At 55.8% G+C, this 17158-nt stretch overlaps 2 protein-coding genes across 4 annotated transcripts in view; one reads left to right on the top strand and one right to left on the bottom strand.

The window, feature by feature from the left end:
- The first annotated feature begins 3369 nt into the window (after positions 1 to 3369).
- Positions 3370 to 10109, top strand: LRRC73 (leucine rich repeat containing 73). Its single transcript, XM_055816370.1, has 6 exons — positions 3370 to 4057; positions 4510 to 4670; positions 5727 to 5849; positions 7106 to 7206; positions 7882 to 8065; positions 9666 to 10109. Exons 1-6 carry the CDS (start codon positions 3786 to 3788, stop codon positions 9734 to 9736), a joined length of 912 nt encoding a protein of 303 aa, XP_055672345.1. The 5' UTR covers positions 3370 to 3785; the 3' UTR covers positions 9737 to 10109.
- Positions 10110 to 11560: 1451 nt separating this feature from the next.
- Positions 11561 to 17158, bottom strand: part of TJAP1 (tight junction associated protein 1) — a 40094-nt gene continuing 34496 nt past the window's right edge. For all 3 annotated transcript variants that reach the window (XM_055816368.1, XM_055816369.1, XM_013300290.3), the window contains one exon: positions 11561 to 15618. In XM_055816368.1, the coding sequence (XP_055672343.1) occupies positions 14302 to 15618 (1317 nt within the window). In that variant the 3' untranslated portion in view covers positions 11561 to 14301. The remainder of the gene's footprint in view (positions 15619 to 17158) is intronic.

Genomic DNA, 17158 nt, shown 5'->3' with positions numbered 1-17158 from the left:
AAGGTGCAATGAGAGGAAGATGGTGCCAGCTACTGTAATCAGGCTGGTCATCTGCTTCAGTTAAAAATGTCACTGGATAGGACTTGAGCATTTTCAGTCAGACCTATTTTCCACTGTTTGCTTATTCCCAAGTTTGTAATTTGTTCTCCTTCCAAGAGCAAGAAGCTCATCTGCTAACATATACATGATAGACATGTTCTTTTTCACCCCCCAACCCTGCCTTACTTTGGCAGAAGAACAGCATTCAGAGCAAGTTATGTGGGGGAACAAAATTAATTATTTGGGCTAGTAGTCTCCATGTTTTTTGGACCAAATGAACCACTTCAAGCTCCCAGAATTTCTATTACTTCCAAACTTGACAAAATGGAAGTGTCAGTTTGTAATGCTGACTCTGGTATTTCCCTCTTTAGAACTCCACAGGAAGTTGCTTTCTAATTCACACTTCTTGCCCTGGCAGCCTAGAATGGGTCTGTTTCTCTTGGTGCAAATTCTCAAAGCATAGGCACGGGGAAAGGAGAAAGAGACAATTGTCACTAGAGCAAGTCCAACCAAGAAGAAAAATCATTCTGTGCTAAAGTATCACTGCTGATCTATGGACACTGTCAGAGAGAAGAGCTGTGCTGTCTTCCTGCACCTAGCCATACAGCTAAATCCAAGGACGAAGCTGTGCCCTTTGTTTTCACTCAAAGCACAGGAGAGAGCAGCAAGCTTCCCCAGTGCAGCTTGTGTGTCATGTCATCTGGGGACAGACAAACAGGGTGACAACCAGCCACCCTCTCGGAAGCTGTGGGGGCTTGCTCTGCTCCAGTTCTTCAGCCCTGATTAATTCGCTGTGCAGCAGCAGCTGGAAGCTGAACTGTTAGGTGCTGCCAGAAATTCAGTACTCAGCTGAGAGCTTCAGCATCTCCTTTTGCTGACAGAGGGGGACACACTGTTGCAGGGAAATACGTGCGTGCTGCAGTTCCAGGGAGCATGCTGAGCATGCAGCCTTATTAAAGTCCTTGTGGGAGGGCATCTCAGTGCTTACTCAAGTTCTCTAGATACCAGGATAAACTCCACGGCCCTATCATGCCAGACTATCTCTGCCTTTGTTTCCTGCCATGGCTCTTGCAGCAAATCTAAAAATTTTTCTCCCTCCTCCCTTGTAGCAAATCTGAAATAACTCCCCCCCCATTACCTCCCCTTTTTTGAGGAAGGGTAGCTCTGTGAGAACCGCATAAGGCCCTTTTAATTAAATATGAAATAAATATATATAAGCTGTCAGATTGTAAAGAGGAAGATAAAATGTATATTAAAGCATCTATGACCTTCTCTCTGCCGTACCTGGGAATCCAACCCTCCTTTTACATTCCATCCTTGTTGTGCTAATCGTCACCTTAGTTGTGTTTTGGGTTACAGGTAGGCTGCTGCTTCTCCCATTTGTTTTCCTTCCTCAATCTAGTCTCACTCTAGCTGCTCCTCATCCACTGTTTTTCTCTGATTATGTGTTAGCTCGTAATGGCATCAGTCTAGAGAGTCCTCTCATTCATTGTGCCCCCAGTAGGTAAACAATAAACTGTCTTCCTCATACCTGCTGGGTAACTGCACATGGCAAGGAAGTAATACCTCGTTTTTTCCCAAAATACCACTGCCAAATTCCCCTTTGCATAGCCCTTAATTAGGTTCAGTGTGCCAAAGCTTTGGACTGTTAGCTTCTGTGCCACTTTTCCCAATGTATTTGAGCATAAAATGAGGTAGGACACTTGTCTCCTTAATGTGCTTTTGCTCCTGATGATAGGCAGTGAAGATGTTAGCACCAGGGAGATGCCAGCAGTAGGGCATCTTCATCAACACTTCTGGGCTGCTGCTGTCAGTTGAAGTGGGACGCTTCCCAGGGGCTCTCCTCCAAGCACTTATCTAATAATAGCCTACTTAACAAAGCATGGGTTAATTAGTGCCTGGAGGTAACTGGGAGGTGAAACTGAGTGCAGTCTTCCAGTCGACCTGTATGGATCAGAAGCTGGTGTTTTCTTGGCCGCCCCCCTGCCTGCTGCTGACATCCAGCCTCTGCCCCTCATTAGCCCTGCAATATGTAGGATCCTGTTCTCACCTGGGCCATTTAATGTGACCTTGGAGATCAGCTGCTCCTTTTTTGAAAGCCATCACCCGTACAACAGCTGGATGCTTGCAGCTGCTGCTCTTACCCCAGCACAGATGTGTTGCCAAGCCAGCAGTCTTGCAGGTACAGGATCAAGCCTATGCACTTCTGTGCAACAGGGAAACAGAACAGCTCTAGAGAACAGCAGTGGATTACTCAAAGGGCAGGGTGACACCTTCACTCTTAAGTCAGATATCACTGCCAAAGTCGTAAAATCTAAGTCCAGCTTCTTATCTGCTGCTGCTCCCCTTTCTCATTCCAGACCTAATGTGCAGCCCTCAGCCCTGGTGACCTGCTGCACCATTTCAGTGGAGAATTGCTTCGTGTGTGTGTCCCGATCCTATTTTTCCCCTCACATTCCATCCCCTCTCTCCTGTCCTGGTCTGCAAACCAAGCAGAGGAGCCTGGGTTTGTCCCAGGGTTACCCACCGGGCTGGAATTCACTTGAGCACTGCTGTATGCAGCAGCCAGATTAGTTACGTGCAGAAAGCTGCCTACTTAGGCAGTTTAACCTAATTTCCACATCGCTGGCTTCCTTCTTCAGCTCAGTGGAGTTGAAAACGCAGGGGCCCTGCTTCCTATTGCTCTCCAAGCGCAGGATTACCCAATGGGGGGAGAGAGGGGGCAAATCCCTGCACCCCACACCTGCAAATGAGCAGGGGGAGGCCTGCCCCTCACCCCTCAGGCCAGCCCAGGGTGCAGGCAGCTGCTGCAGGATCCCGCGGTGCCTCCCAGCTCCGGCTCCGCGAGCCCGAGGAGCGCTTCCCACCGTCCCTGCCATTAAGCCATGGGTCCGAGCTCCAGCTGTAGCGGGTTTAAGCATAAACATCACTGAAGCTGGCAGAAGATGGCTGTTCAGCAGCTATACCCGGAGTACACCATGGCCCGGCGGCTTTGGCCCCTTCCTCAGGCCGGCGCGGGGCTGGCAGGGAGAGCCCTTCCCCGGGGCTGCTCCCACCCGTCCCCTGTCCCCTCCCGTGCCCCCTCAGTGCCAGGGTCGCAGCCCGGGCCCCGCCGCCGCCTCAGGGCAGCGCGGGAGGCAGCAGCGCCCCACGGGCTTCGAGTGGCGCCGGGGCACAAGATGGCGGTGGGGGAGGCCGGGGCGGGACTGCGGGTCCCTCTACGGCCGCCCCCTTCCGTGGGGAGGCGGTCCGCAAGCGGGGGGCCGGGAGGCGGCGGCAGCGGCCGGCCCCGGGCGGTAGGAGGGCCCGGCGCGGCGGCGGGGAGGAGGCGGGGCGGGGCGGCCCGGCAGGTGCGGGCGGAGCGGGGCGGGGAGCCGCGGGGCGGCCCGGCCCCCGCCCGGCGCTGCTGGCACAGTGGGGAGGCGCGGTCCCGCGGGGCTCGGAGCCCGCCGCCCGTCCGGATTAAGCCCCCGCCGATGGCTCCCCTGGGTCTCGCCGCCCGCCGAGGGGTGGCGGCCCCGCCGGGTGGAGCGGGGCGGCCCGGCGGCCGCCGGTAAAGCTGCGCGGTGACGCCCCCGGGGCCGCGGTGGGCCGGGCTGGGACTGCCCGGCAGCGGCGGCGGCGGCAGCGGCAGCGTTGGCGCCCGCCCCGGCCCGCAGCGCGCAGCGCGGCTCCCCCCCGGCTCCCAGCCGCCGCGACGGGAGCGGCGGGCGGCGGCGGGCGGCGGCTCCCCGAGCGGGGGGAAGATGCTGCCGGGGTCCATCCAGATCTCCGGGGAGACGCTGTCGGGGGCGGAGATCCGGGACATCTGCGAGAGCCTGCGGGAGAACTCGGTGCGGCTGCTGTCGCTGCGGGGCTGCCAGCTCTCCGAGCGCGACTTCGGGCACGTCTGCCGGGGGGCGGCCGAGTCCCGCTCCCTGGCCCAGCTCAACCTCAACCTGGGCATCGTCTCCAACATCAACCGCGTCAAGCAGCTGGCCGAGGCCCTGAAGACGAACCGCTCCGTCCAGTCCCTCTTGTGAGTACAGCGGGGCGGGGGCTGCGGGGGTGTCCCGGCCCCCTCCCGGCCGGGGACGGGTCTTTCGGGGGCTCGCAGCTCCGGGCCAGCCCCTGGGGTTAGGGCTTGTCCGAGGGAAGGCGCCCGTGCTGCTGCGGAGGGGCCCCTCGCCCTTCGCCCGCCTGGCAGGGGACGCCTCTGCCGCCGGCGGCGGGCGCAGCCCCGGCTTCCAGCGGCGGGTGGCCGGGGTGGGGGCTGCCCCTGCCCCGCCGGCGTCCCCCGCACCCCCGGGCAGGCGGCGAGAGGAGAGCCGCTGCAGCGGCCAGCAGACCCTCGCAGCAGAGGCTTCCCAGCGCTTTTTCCCACCGGGGGTTACCGTTTGTTCTCCTCCTTATTCTGCTCCTGCCTGCCCGCCAGGTTAGCTAGCCCCCGGGGAGAAGGCTCCGTGGTAATTTTCCCTTTTACCTGCACAGCCTCCATGGGAGTCCCCTGACAGATGCAGGCTTGGCCCTCCTCAACCCTGCTCTCTCCATCCACCCCTCGCTGGTGGCTCTGGATCTAGGAGACTGCATGCTGGGTGATGAAGGCATCAACCTTATCTGTGGGCTCCTGCCGCCTGACGGGGCCAAGTCCGGTAAGCACCAGGGGCCGTGGGCCTCACAACGACCGGTGGAGCTTTCACACAGAGCAGATGCATGCAGCAGTAAATCCCCAGTCCTGGAGGAGGCAGGCTCTATAGTTTGCCTGAGCTGGGGAATTTCTTTCCCCAACTTAAGCAGAAAAGCAAGCAATAGAGGAGCGGTTGCCTGGGGCAGGCGTGGGCTTCCTGCTATTGATCTGTCCTACTGGCAGTTTGCAGCTCGGGGACAACAGGTTGTTTCTGGTTCACAGCAGGAGTATTTGAAACTGGAGGGGGACAGCTTGGACTTTGAATGTATTATTTTGCATTTGCATGTTGATAATGGTGTAGATATGATAATGACCCTAGATAAATAGATAGTGTGCTCCCACCTCCCACCTCAGCGCTTGGCTTTACTGTCAGTGCTTGGGAATTGTCCCTGCTTATGGGTGCACTCTATGAGTGTGTATTGCATGGTTGTAGACTTAGTGCCATGACTCGGATCTTCGGATCTTCGTAGTCGATGATCTTTGGTGGTCAGAGGCCAGTGGGCTAGTTAAACTGAGAGCGGGCATGTGCTGAGGTACCACCACCCCTCTCTCTTGACTCTCAAAGTGTTTTTTCCACCTCTCCCCAGCACCTTCTCCTCTGTGTGCTCACAGTGCCACTGATGCTGTTATTATCTCTGCTGGGCACCTGTCCCAGGTGCAGGCTTCAGAGGCTATGGTCCCTCTCATCCTCTCTCCAACCTGTCACCTCCTTCTCCTTGTCAGTCACCTTGCACACCCCTTGCTTGTTTCTATTTCTATTTAGGGTAAGCGGGACACAGGCGGGGAAAGCAGAGAAATGGGGTGGTCACAGCATGGGCAAATGAAGGGCTACTGCTGAAGGCAGTGAAATGTTTCACTGATCAGTAAAATATGTGACAACAGTTGTCGGAGCAAACCAGACCCTTTAGCCTGTCAGAATACAGGGGGCACAACCCAAAGCTGTTCTGGTTAGCTGAACTAGTTCCTCTGGGACTGCTTTGGTGACTCTAAGGCTCTGATTTGGCTTCTCTCTCTTCTCCAGGCCTCAAAGAGCTAACACTGAGCGCCAACCCAGGCGTCACAAGCAAAGGCTGGGGACGCCTGGCCATTGCAGTGGCTCACAGCTCACAGCTCCGTGTGCTGAACCTGGACTACAACCCCCTAGGTAAGCTGGGGGGCCAGGGAGGACCAGGGGACACTGCACTCCTGCCTCTCAGCGTTTGTGTGATTTACACTGGGGGGTGGCTGGGGACCAAGCTCTAGAAAGGTGGCAGAGCATCACCAGCAGGATGGGGCAGTTTCCTGTATAAGTGCCTTCTGACCCCCAGTTCACTCTGCCAGGTGCCTTTGGCTGTAGGGAAAGCCAGCCTTGCTGCTCTGCTTGTGTGAGGTGGCCACGTGCCCTGCAGGGAAGTGCAGAAAGGAGGTTGTGCCTTTCCCACTCCACTGCCTTTGTCATCATGTTTGAACCCTCCCTGCTTCCCCTGTTCTTGAAACCCTGGGCACCCAGTGCTGGCCTGGCAGATGCAGTATGTCCCCATGCTCCCCCCTTCATCTTCCCTGTGGAGCAGGGAGGAGGAGGAGAGCCTGGCACTCGTTGCCATAGAAACCAACTCTTTCCAGCTCTGATGCAAGGTGGTGAGGAGGAGATTGGGCCATGCCTCCCTGAGCATCAGCAGGATGCTCCCCTCCTCACCCCGCCTGGAAACACAGCCTCTCTCCAGGCCCTGTCTGTCTGACCAGGTACCTCCTCTTGGGCAGCAAAGGCCTCATGCTGTTACCTGACAGCAGCCTTTTGGGGTTTTTTTGGGGTTTTTTTTTTGCCCCAGGAGGTGTCACAGTTGTACAGTATCTTAGCATTCGCTGGGGAATGTCAGAACACACTGGAATCCTGTCTCTTCACCAGCATCAATCTTTAATGCTCCTGGTCTTGCTGTATCCACCCCCAAAAATCTGCCCCCTTTCCAGGGAAGCAATCTGTCAGCTGGTGCAGAATCCTCTGTCCAGCTCCAGCCCGCCCCGCCCCCCCCCCCCCCCCCCCGACTGAGGTATTCAGCTCCTTATTCTGCATCTGGGATGCTTTACAGGGCTTGTTAAAGGCCCTCGCATCCTTGAGTAGGAAGGAGATTTGGGAAGATGTGGTTCCTTGGGGAATAAACCCAATCTCACTGTGGTCCTTTGTGTTCCCCCTGATAATCAGTGACTGCTCCTGTAACCACAAAATGGTGCACCTTTACCTGGTCTCTTGTCTCGGTTAGCAGCTTCCCCCCTCCCACCCCAAGGTAACTGAGATTTGGAGGTCATCTGATGGCAGAAATACTCAGAGGATGTTTCCATGACAGCCCCGGGCCCATGAGGGCATCTGCTATTACATGAGGGAAGGCAGACACTACCGACAGCCCCGGGTTGATTCTCCCACAGGTGACCAGGTAGCAGGGATGCTCGCTGTCGCTGTGGCCTCCAGTCGAACCCTTGAAGTTCTGGACTTGGAGGGAACGGGACTTACCAACCAGTCGGCCCAGGTATGAGAACCTGCAGTTACTCTACAGCGTCACTGACATCTCAAGGGTATAGGTCCTGGCCATCCGTAGAGGCCCTAGGACCTCTACCTACCTCCATCCCCCTCTGTGAGTCCACATGCACCCCCTTCCCTCCCTGCACCCAGGGGTGCTGTTGCTTTCCCGGGGCCTGTTGCATTCAGCCACAGGAGGAGCTTGTAAGCCACAGCTCTGACCTAGGGCTCCTGGATCTCCCTCATGTCAGCAGGGAGAAGCATGCAGCTTGTAATTTGGCTTTCTTGGAGGAACTAAGGAGGTTGGAATTGTGAACTGAGGATCAGAGCTAAAGCTCTGTGGGCAGGTAAGGGCCAAGGCTTGGTAGCGTAGCACAGGCTCTCCTCTTGGAACCTCAGCTCCTAGTGGTAAGAGGGGACTAGCCTGCGTATGTGGCTGCAACAGGGTGTAGAGCAGTCATTTCCTCTTTAGATAGAGCCAGGACATCCAGGCTCAGCTCTTCCCACAGAAAAGTGAGAGGTCCTCGGGCTCTCAGAAAGCCTGGTGAAGGGAGGGCCAAGGCCAAGGGAAGGTAGAGGTAAGAATAGGAGGGCTGGAGTTTGCAGGGAGATGGAGTATTGAAGCTTTCTGCTCAGCCTAGCTGCTGTTTGTGCTGCTTGTCAGCCTGTTTATATCTCTCTCCAGACCTTGCTGGACATGGTAGAGAATTACCCCACGGCCCTGCGGACTCTCATCCTGGCAGAGAACAACATTAGTCCTGAGCTGCAGCAGCAGATCTCTGACCTGCTCTCAGAGGGTGAGGAAGAGGAGGAGACGGAGGCTCGCGAAGTCACAGCTAGGGAGAAGAACCCCTGGATCTGCCAGAACAGTAAGAGCTCTGGGACCTGAGCTGCGGGCAGGGGCTGACAGGCAGGAATCGGGGTTGGTCTCTCGTGGTGGGGTTGGTGAATGGGGGTCTGTCCTTGCTCCCTGTGAACTGGAATCCAGACAGCCTCCAGGCGTGACCTTTATGTTAAATAGTGTTGGGCCGAGTTGTGCTCGGAAAGGCAGCCTCCAAGGACAATGCGGCTGCTGCAGAGTGGGAATGGTACCTCTGAGGCATTTTCCCTGACACTGCAGGAACAAAATCTTTGTGCAAAGTCTTAAAACGTAAGGACAGGAGCATTAAAGATCTTGGGGGCCCTTGCCAGAAGATATCCTAGCCAAAGCTCATGTCATTCCTTACTGCTTCCAGAACCTCCCTGCAATCCACATGGCATCAGCTATTCCTATCACTGAATCTCAAATGTGTGAAGGGTTAGCCAGGTGCCACAGCCTGTCTGTTGCTTCTAACAGAAAAAAAAGTGTATTATGGAGATAGCAGTAGCCTGTTGTGTATTGTTTGTGTATATGATATTGCATAGTCATGCCTACCTTGTGATCCTGCTGGTTTGTTGGGGTTTTTTGGTTGTGTTTTGTGTTGGGTTTTTTTACTTATAGTTGTCCTTTCCCCCCTCCCAGTTCTCATATTAGACTAGCAGCAGACAAGCACAACCGCTCCCCAGGCCTCAAAACATCTGGATCCTCATTTATTAGAGCCATAAAAATCCTTTACTGACAGCTCTGGCCAAGTTTGCATCCAGTTTCCAGAAACTGATCCCCAAAATAGAGATCTCGCACAGCAGTTTTGAATGTGTAGGACTCTGGATCTGAAGCACACAGCCACTAAAGATCTCTTCCCTCACGTCTAGGAAAAAAGAAAATTTTTTTCTGTTTAAAAAGGCTCCTAGATGGGGAACTGGTACCCTGCTGAGTTTCTTACTTGCTATGCATGCCCACCCTCCTTGCAGCTGATTCACTTGGCTTGGGGAGAGCCACAGCGTTCCTGGCTGCTGCTCTGTGCCACTGCAGAGCCAGCAAGCTGCCCTCACTTCCCCGAGGCAGGCAGGGAAGGGCTGCACAAACCTTCCATTCACGCAGCGCAGAAAGTCAGGGTTTCCAGGGCTCTGCTGCCATAAGATGGCTGCTTGCCTGCTGCCTTCCGTGCTCTTGGGAAGGCAGCACCACCACCCTACGTGGGTTTGGCTGGCTTGCAGCCTGCCAGCCTGTCCCACCTGGGCACTCTGTAGCTGAAAAGACATTTCAGTGAATGCAGATTTAAAGGTCTGCGTGGGGCTGGGGAGGGGCATGGCTGGGTCAGCACAGCCAGTGTCACCTGCAGGTGTATGTGGGGAGGGTTCGGAGCCAGTGTTCCTCTCGACAGCCAAGATAGCAAATGCAGATCCCCACCCTGGGCTCTTGCTGCTGGCTCTGCCTCCCCCCTCCCCAAACATCGATTCTGTTCTGCTGCGTGGCCAGAGTAGACCCAGTTACTACTTAATCTCACAATCCTCTCAGCAGTTTGCTTCCCACCCTGCAGCGCTCTTAATTCCTCATCCTTACCTCTGGCAGTCCAAGCGGCTCATGGTTTTCTCCCTCTCTTGCCACAGATTCCAGCTCCCAGATGGTCCTGATGACGTCAGGGCTTGGTGACAGCCTCTTAGCAGAAACAGAAATGTAGCTGGGCTACCCTGCCTGCTTCTGCCAAGAAGAGCCCCGTGCCCGCTGTGGGAGCGTGCGTCTGCCAGCGCCCTGCCTCCGGTGGGCTGCCCTCGCTGTCTTCTCACATGTCTCACGTTCTATGGATGCCTCCCTTGCGCCGGAGGCCCGGTCTGAGCGCATCTCTACACACATCTCTGTGTTGTCACGCGCCCCATCGGCCACTTGTGATTGTCCAGTCGCTGCATGTGTAGCCCACGCTGCCTCCCCCCGCGCCCGGCTGTGCCCGCAGCCCGCAGTGTATTTATTCAGATGTGTATAAGAGATGTTCTTTCTATTGCTTGTACTGCTGTCGCGATGAGAGTTTTATAAAGGTCACAGACGTGGCAGCACTCCTGGCAGCGTGCGCCTCGGTCACTGCGCGGCCCCGGGTACCGCGCAGGCGGTGGCGCCTCCGCGCCGGCAGAGGGCAGCAGCGCCCCGGCCCGCGGGACCCGCACCCCCCCCCCCGCACGCGGCCGGCCGCAGCCCGGTTTGCGGCCCCCCAGCCCTTCCCCCTGCCCGGGAGCTGGGCGCCAGCCGCGCACCCTCGGGTGAAAGCACCAGCCCGCACCATCACTGCGGGTTTGGCTGCTGGGCCAATGCCTGTGCTGGAGCTGCGCAAGGAAGGTCCTGTTTCCAGGCTCAGATTAGGCTGGAAGATTAAATGCGGCAGCAGCTGCTACTCAAAGGGACACAGAATAAAATCATTAATTATGGGGTCAAAGAAGAAACGCTTCCTGGGTTACACTTTGCATACACCTAGGTCAGAAGGGTACAAGGCAGCATAACTTGGGAGATGGAGGAAATATCCCAGCCCTGCGACCCCTGCAGCACCATGGAAATGAAATGCTTCCAAGCATCCGTACCGGCATCCTACAGGAACTCCCTCCCTCTCATGTTCAGAGGGCTTCCTACCTGGGGTATGTCCAATCAAGCCAAATCCTCCCTCCCCACACAAAACATAAAATACTGACACTAGAATTATAAAATTCATACAAACTCCAGGGAGGCGGTATGTTATGTGGTCCCACATAACTCAGCTTCTGAAACAGACAACTGAGAGCGAGGGCTATAAGAAAACCAACAAATATTAAAAAGACTAGCTACACTTCATCCTACTCTAGATCAGCACATTGAGGTCTTTGCCAAGACACAGATCAGACAGAAGGGCAGCCAAAATACTTGAAATTGGGCAGGCACAGTTTTATGAGTAAAACTGCTTACAGCACAAGCCTCGGTGCAGAGGTTTTGACAAGCCTGGCCTTTACAGCCTTTAAGTAACATTAAAATTGCCCACATTGCTTTTTTAGTGTTTCTCAAAGTTGCCTCGTTAAATAATCTGCCTTTTTTTTAAGCTGCTGTCAGCTTCCAAGTCAAAAGTGACACGAGTGCTGCTGTGAACAATGGATTCTGCTCTACAGGCTCAGTCTGATCTTGAAGCTGACAGTCCACATTCAGAGCCAGACAGCAGTTTACACAGCTTCACTATGATTACAGAAGTAAAACACCGCTCAAACCACACATCGCACCTCGCCTGGGACTGCGCCTCTTCTCCAGTACAATGACTTGATACACACAAGCATCTTGAACCAGGCTGCTGCTAAAGTGCGCACTCAGGATGACCACTGAATTCACAGCCTCCTGGAAATCTTACAGGTCACAGGATCACTCTCCTTGAGAGAGCTAAGAGGTGGCATGCACAGCTCAGCGAACTTGGGACACAGCACCATGAGAGGCTCTGCTCCCTCACATCTCAGGATCAGTCCAGTCCAGGTCTCAACCAACAGAGAGAACGCTACAGCCATTGCCACCTACTTTTAAAATAGTTTATTTCTGGTCTTAAAATATACATCAGTTTGAAAATTTCAGAAAAAAAACACATTAGTTACAGATTAACAGTCTGGAGTTGGGCCACTGAAAGTGGGGTCAGCTCAAGGCCCCAGAGCCAATACTGCTGGAGGTGAGCAGGAGTGCAGAGGGCAGGCACCATGCAGCTGGGAGAGGGCTCTGCTCCTCTTCAGGCCACTGCTCCCCCCTCAACCTCTGCCAGCAGCCTAATGCTGCAAAGAAGCATCTGGTGAGGCTCTGGGCACCCCTTTGCCACCCCTCCATTTCTCCACTGGTCTGCTTTTCAGTCTACCTTGACCAAAAGCAGAGGGAGGCTGGCTCTGCCCCGCACCATCAGCACCAGCTGCTTCAGCAAGAGTGGGTTTTGTCCCCTGACCAGCATGCCAGGATTCAGGGGAGATGGGGTTACGCCCTGAGGGGCAATGCCTCCCCCACCGCCTAAGTGGCTGTGCTGTCCTACAGGCAGGCCACCAGCAGCCTCAGAACCAGAGGAGCTCACTCAGTGAGCATCCAACCCAGGTGATGTCCGTGAGGCACGAGCTGGCTGCCGCTGCAGGTGCAAGCCCTCAGCAACGCTGCAGAGGAATAGAAGAAACGCAGCTGTGGAACGGCTGATGAGAGCAAACGCAAGGACCCCACCACCACGTTCAGGACAGGGCAGATGAACACCCTGCAGGCTCAGAGGAGGCCCCCACTCTCAGCACCGGCCTGTTTGCACAGGTTATCAAGCGAAATACTGTAGTGAAATACTGAGTCTCACCTCCCCGCCAGAGGGTGGCATCTAGCTCTGCAACTGTTCAAGGTGGGAAACAAGGTGAGCATGTAGGCAGCAGCTCTTGCCAGGGTATATAAAGCAACCTACACAGCGCTGGAGAGGCCAGCAGCTCCCTTTCACAGGCCCCAGAGCCTCCAGGCTGGAGCTGAAGCCCTGGCTGGCCCCAGCTGCAAGCTGCAGGCCCTCTGTAGAGACAGGGGTTTGGGGAGGGGGGCAGGATCCCCAGGCAGCTCTTGGCTGCACATCTTGCTGTAAGCATGCGAATGGAAGCTCCCTCCTGGAGAGAGGGCTGCTCTACAGCCCAGTGAAGAGCCCTCACTGAGTAGGGTGGGAGGACAACACAAACCCAACTCAAAAACCAGACAGCAGGCTGAGGACAGCCAGTGGGGTTTGCAGGGGGCACGGCACAGGGAGCCAGGCTATTCTCTGCCTCGCACCCCTGGGGAGCCAAGAAACACCAGACAGACGAGGGCACAGGACAAAAACTAAAACAGAATGCCTGGGCTTTGTAAGCCCTCAAAAAAATACCTACACCTACGGACCTCTCCCCCTCCCTCCCCCCACAACAAGACACCAAGCACACAAGACTGAGAAGTCACACAATATCACACTACACTAGGAAAAACACGCAGAGAGGCCCAGCACAGAAGGAGAGGCCCCAGAGAGGCACCTGAGCCAGCCTGGAGCCCCCCAGAGAAGGGGGCGTGTGAGGAGACCCTGGCGAAGGGCTGCCACCCAGCCGTGAGGTAGTGTGTCCGCAGGGAGCAGCTCCTCAGCACTGCCCTCGCATCCCTGCTGGCCCTGCACCAAGCCCTGCCCAGAAAAGCCCAGTAGCGTCCTTCACGCATTGCTCGCCCGGGGCGAGACCTTCTTCTTGAGTCTGGAGGGGTTTCTGCAGGCTGAAGGCCAGGATCAGAGGGAAGCGCAGCTCAGAGCTGAACCTCCTCACACACCCTCAACGCAGGCATCGGACCAGCTGCCAACGGCTGTGTCTGTTTATGCAGGGCGGGGAGAAAGAAAAAACAATACACCCCAAAACCAAAGGCTTGGAAAGAAGAAAGAAGCCCACCCAAGAGCAAAGCATCAGCACCATTCAAACAAAACAACAGCACAGAGAGTGGGGGAAGAGGTGTGAGGGAGGAGACACGCAAACCCCAGGCACCTAGCAGGTTGTGCCTCCCCAGACCACCCCAGCAAACAGCACCCGTGCCCCAAGCCACAGCACCAGCATCTGTGCGTTGCCTCAGTGGGGGCTGGGGGCCGAGCCCAATGCAGGAGCCAAGCAATGGGGACCCACAGAAGCAGATTCTGGAGAACCACCCCAGAGGGCAGCTGGGGGAAACAAAACCCAGCAGGAAAATGAGACACCAGCAATCCCAGCACATCCCCAGAGGCGCACAGCCAGCCACTGGGAGAGTCCTGGGAGAGTCCTCGTGCTCCACTCATGGCCCCTGGGGGCTCCCAGGGAATCAGACACCACCACACAGGCACTCTGCCCTGTTGGCACAAGTTAAAAGAGAGCAGAGCAGCTGTGGGCAACCAACATGAGAGCACCCAGGGCCTCAGGTACCTGAGTGGGAAGGGGGAAGGAAGATGCGAGCATAAAGAGGCACAGGCACCAGGACAAGGGGTACCAAGAACGAGCTCCGGTACAGGCACCAGTGTGAGGCTGTGAAGAGAGCTGCAAGTGTGCCGGGGCAGTGGGTGTGCTTCTGCACACTGTGTGTGCTAGTACTGTGGGGCTGAGGTGCCAGGGAAGGGGGACCCCAGCTCTTTCAGGTAGCAAAAGAAGAGAATAAATACAAAATTTCAGAGCAGAGCCCCCCCGAGGAGGAGGTTACTAAGTGAGGCTTCTCCCTCAGAAGGTGGACAGATGGTGGCACCCCACAGCTCTGCAGCGTGTGGCTGCTTCTTGTCCTGCCTCAGCTGAGAAGGTTGCCCTGCTCCTGGGCTTGCGTCAGACTGTCCTTGCGATGCAAGTGATGGACCCCCATCCTTTTGGGACTACGGTGTGGCCGACTGAAGGGAGGCTTGACCCTGCCTTCTCCACTTTCCTCTTGGGCACCTCCTTGGTTGCTCTCCTTGCTTCCCTGGAGCAACATTTCTCTCTCCTCAGCTGGGCTCTCAGGCAAGCCAAGGTCCACATAGTCCTTGTGCTTCGCTGGTGAGGGGCTTCCAGGCTCAGCAGTGCCTCCACCACTTTCCTGCAACAGCTTCTGGGCTTCATCCTGGGAGAAATCAGTACCATAGTCTGAGGAGAAATGGCTCCTGCGGGCTCTAGACTCAGTGCTGTCTGTGTCCACACTTGAGTCCCGGCTCACCGTCCAGCTGCAGCTCTGCGCAGACTCCTCACCATCAGAGTAAGCTGAGGCTGCCCTCCCCAGCTCCTGCATGGAGCGGCTGAACCTCTTCTGGAGCTCGGGGGCCGTGTCACGGCTGAAAGCTGTGCGGTTCATCAGCACCCGCTCTGAGGTGGGGGGTGCCTTGTCCACAAACATACGCTGCCAGTTGGCCAGCAGGTCCTCCTCGGAGCTAGCAGAGCTGGCAAAGGCGCTCGGGATCTGGGGAGGGCTGCTGAATGGGCTGCTCTGGGAAGAGCCGTGAGCCCTGGCTGCTTTGGGGGACTGCTGACAGGAACAGCTGGAGGCTGAACGGCGCCCTTCTGAAGCAGGGCTGTTGGGGAGCGTCCGGTGCCTGTCACAGCTCTCATCTTCACTCTGTACCAGGCTGAGGGAGATGGCCTGGCGCGTAGCATAGGTGCAGTTGGGCAGGGGACTGTTCTTTGGGATCCTTACCTTGTCCTCAGAGAACTCAATCACTTTGCGTCCAGGGTACATAGGATGGGGGGGTGAGGGTGTAGGGTACGGGCTTAGCTTCTCAAAGGCAGGTACCTCCTCTGGCACACTTTCCACACTGCTCTGAGGCTTGCAGCCACCATTCTGCTGTTTCCCCGCATCTCCCCCCTCCTTCCCCATCTGCCCTGCGCTGTTGCAGGCGTCAGGAGGGGCTCCACTCATGTCCACATGCACAAAGACATCCTCAGCCATGGGACAGCTGCCACTGCTAGACTTAGCTGAATTTAGAACCAGAGATTCTGGTTTCTCCAAGACTCTGGCAATGACTGAGGTGGGCACAACATCAGATGGAGCCAAGGTGTGGGTTGCCTCTTGACCAGGGCCTGCAGACTCCTGAGTGCTGTGCAAATGCTTATTGACCATGTCCTGCAGCTCATAGGGGAGCTAGGGAGAAGGAAAAGGACATTAGAAGGGGACTGCCACACAAGCCATTTGGTTCTAAATAATCTGCCTTTTCCAGTTAACCTTCATGTGTCCTTTGCACTCTTTATCTTGACCCTAACGTTCACCTACCTTGCCCTGAGAAAGGTATCACTTTCCAAAGCAAACCCGCCCCATGAGGGACCAACAAGGCTCTCTAGCTGTCACACCAGTCATGTTTCTAGGCCAAGGTTCACAGGCCCCGTTTTGCAAAGAGAACAAGAAAAGACAGCACAGGGGCTCAGACCCCCACGCCTGTGAGCAGAGAGACAAGGCCCAGCCAGTGCATGCTAGGAAGAGCTCTATTGATCTGTGGAAAATCAGCCAGTGGTTGCACTGAAGTGACTCAACAGCCCCCAGTGCTGGGATCCACAGTGCTCCCCGAATGCGGTCATTTCAGCCATGCTGCCTTGGCTGCAGACCAGGATCAATGCCTTTCCTTGCTCCCGCCAACTCCACCACCTCATCCCAATTCCTCACTCTTCATTTCAGAGAAGCAAACATGAGGTTTATTACCAAAGCTGCAGAACCGGGGTCTCAACAGGGCTGGTAAGCACTGCTCCTCATCCTGCAAATGAGCACTGCTGCTCTCCCCACCACTCTGCCAGGCTGCACTCACGTGGGTCACCACACCCACGCGCAGCACAAAGTGGAGAGCAGAGCTCCACAAGCCACTAGTGGCACAGCAAGGTTTGTCCCATCACAGCCAGAAGGAAACTACATCTAAAGCTGGGGACGAAGGGCACGCTGCATGACAACAGCTGGCTGTGAGGCAGACTGTCTGCACAGCTGCTCAGCACCACCCCCACTCCAGTGGCAGCCATGTGGGACATAGTGCTCTGGGGGGCAGAATTCAAAGCTCCAGGGAGGGGAGACAGCTGGGAGAGACATCAAGGTTACCCCAGCAGTAACTGATACACTGACCTCAAGAGTGCTAATTTGAGACACAATGGGGGAGGGCGACATATTGGTCACCTGCTAAGTTAAAAAAGTCAAGCACACAGTTTTACTGAAAGGAACATAAGAAAGGATGAGACTAAGGTATGGCAAAGAGCTGGGATAAGGGCCTGAATGATACTTCCAGCCAAAGAAGTGATGCTACTAATGCGAAAGACCTAAACTCCGTCTTTGCTCATCCTGAGGGCAGGATAAGCTGAGTAGACCACACACAAGGGGGAGTATGAGTTTGTATCAACTTCTCCCATTCAGGAGGCCTAAAAGGCACCCTGAGTGCTGCCTTCCACAGTCCTCCTCAGAGTAAGAAGTGAAGCCAGGCCAGACTACTGCTGCTTGACTCCTTATCAGGCAGCATGGCTCTTCCATGTGGCCAGGTGAGGAAGGGAAGCGGATAGAGCAGGGTAAGAAAGAGGTTTGTCCTCCTGCCAGCTCCCATCAGGCACCCATCAGGCTATCAAATTCAAGGTTATTGTGCTTTTTATAACAGCTCCTGGCTGAGCTGTGAAATGGAGCTGGCATGAAAGAGGAGCTGGCAGAGGTTCTGTGC

This window comes from Falco peregrinus, chromosome 11 (genome assembly GCF_023634155.1).
Source record: "Falco peregrinus isolate bFalPer1 chromosome 11, bFalPer1.pri, whole genome shotgun sequence".
NCBI classification, from domain to species: Eukaryota; Metazoa; Chordata; class Aves; order Falconiformes; family Falconidae; genus Falco; species Falco peregrinus.
The sequence above is the reverse complement of the archived record's forward strand: the minus strand, read 5'-3'. Positions and strand labels throughout refer to the sequence as shown.

Coding starts and splice junctions, on each gene's coding strand:
- LRRC73 (XM_055816370.1), top strand. CDS start 3,786: ATGCTGCCGGGGTCCATCCAGATCTCCGGGGAGACGCTGTCGGGGGCG. Junction 4,058..4,509: donor CGCTCCGTCCAGTCCCTCTT/GTGAGTACAGCG, acceptor TTACCTGCACAG/CCTCCATGGGAGTCCCCTGA. Junction 7,207..7,881: donor TTACCAACCAGTCGGCCCAG/GTATGAGAACCT, acceptor ATCTCTCTCCAG/ACCTTGCTGGACATGGTAGA.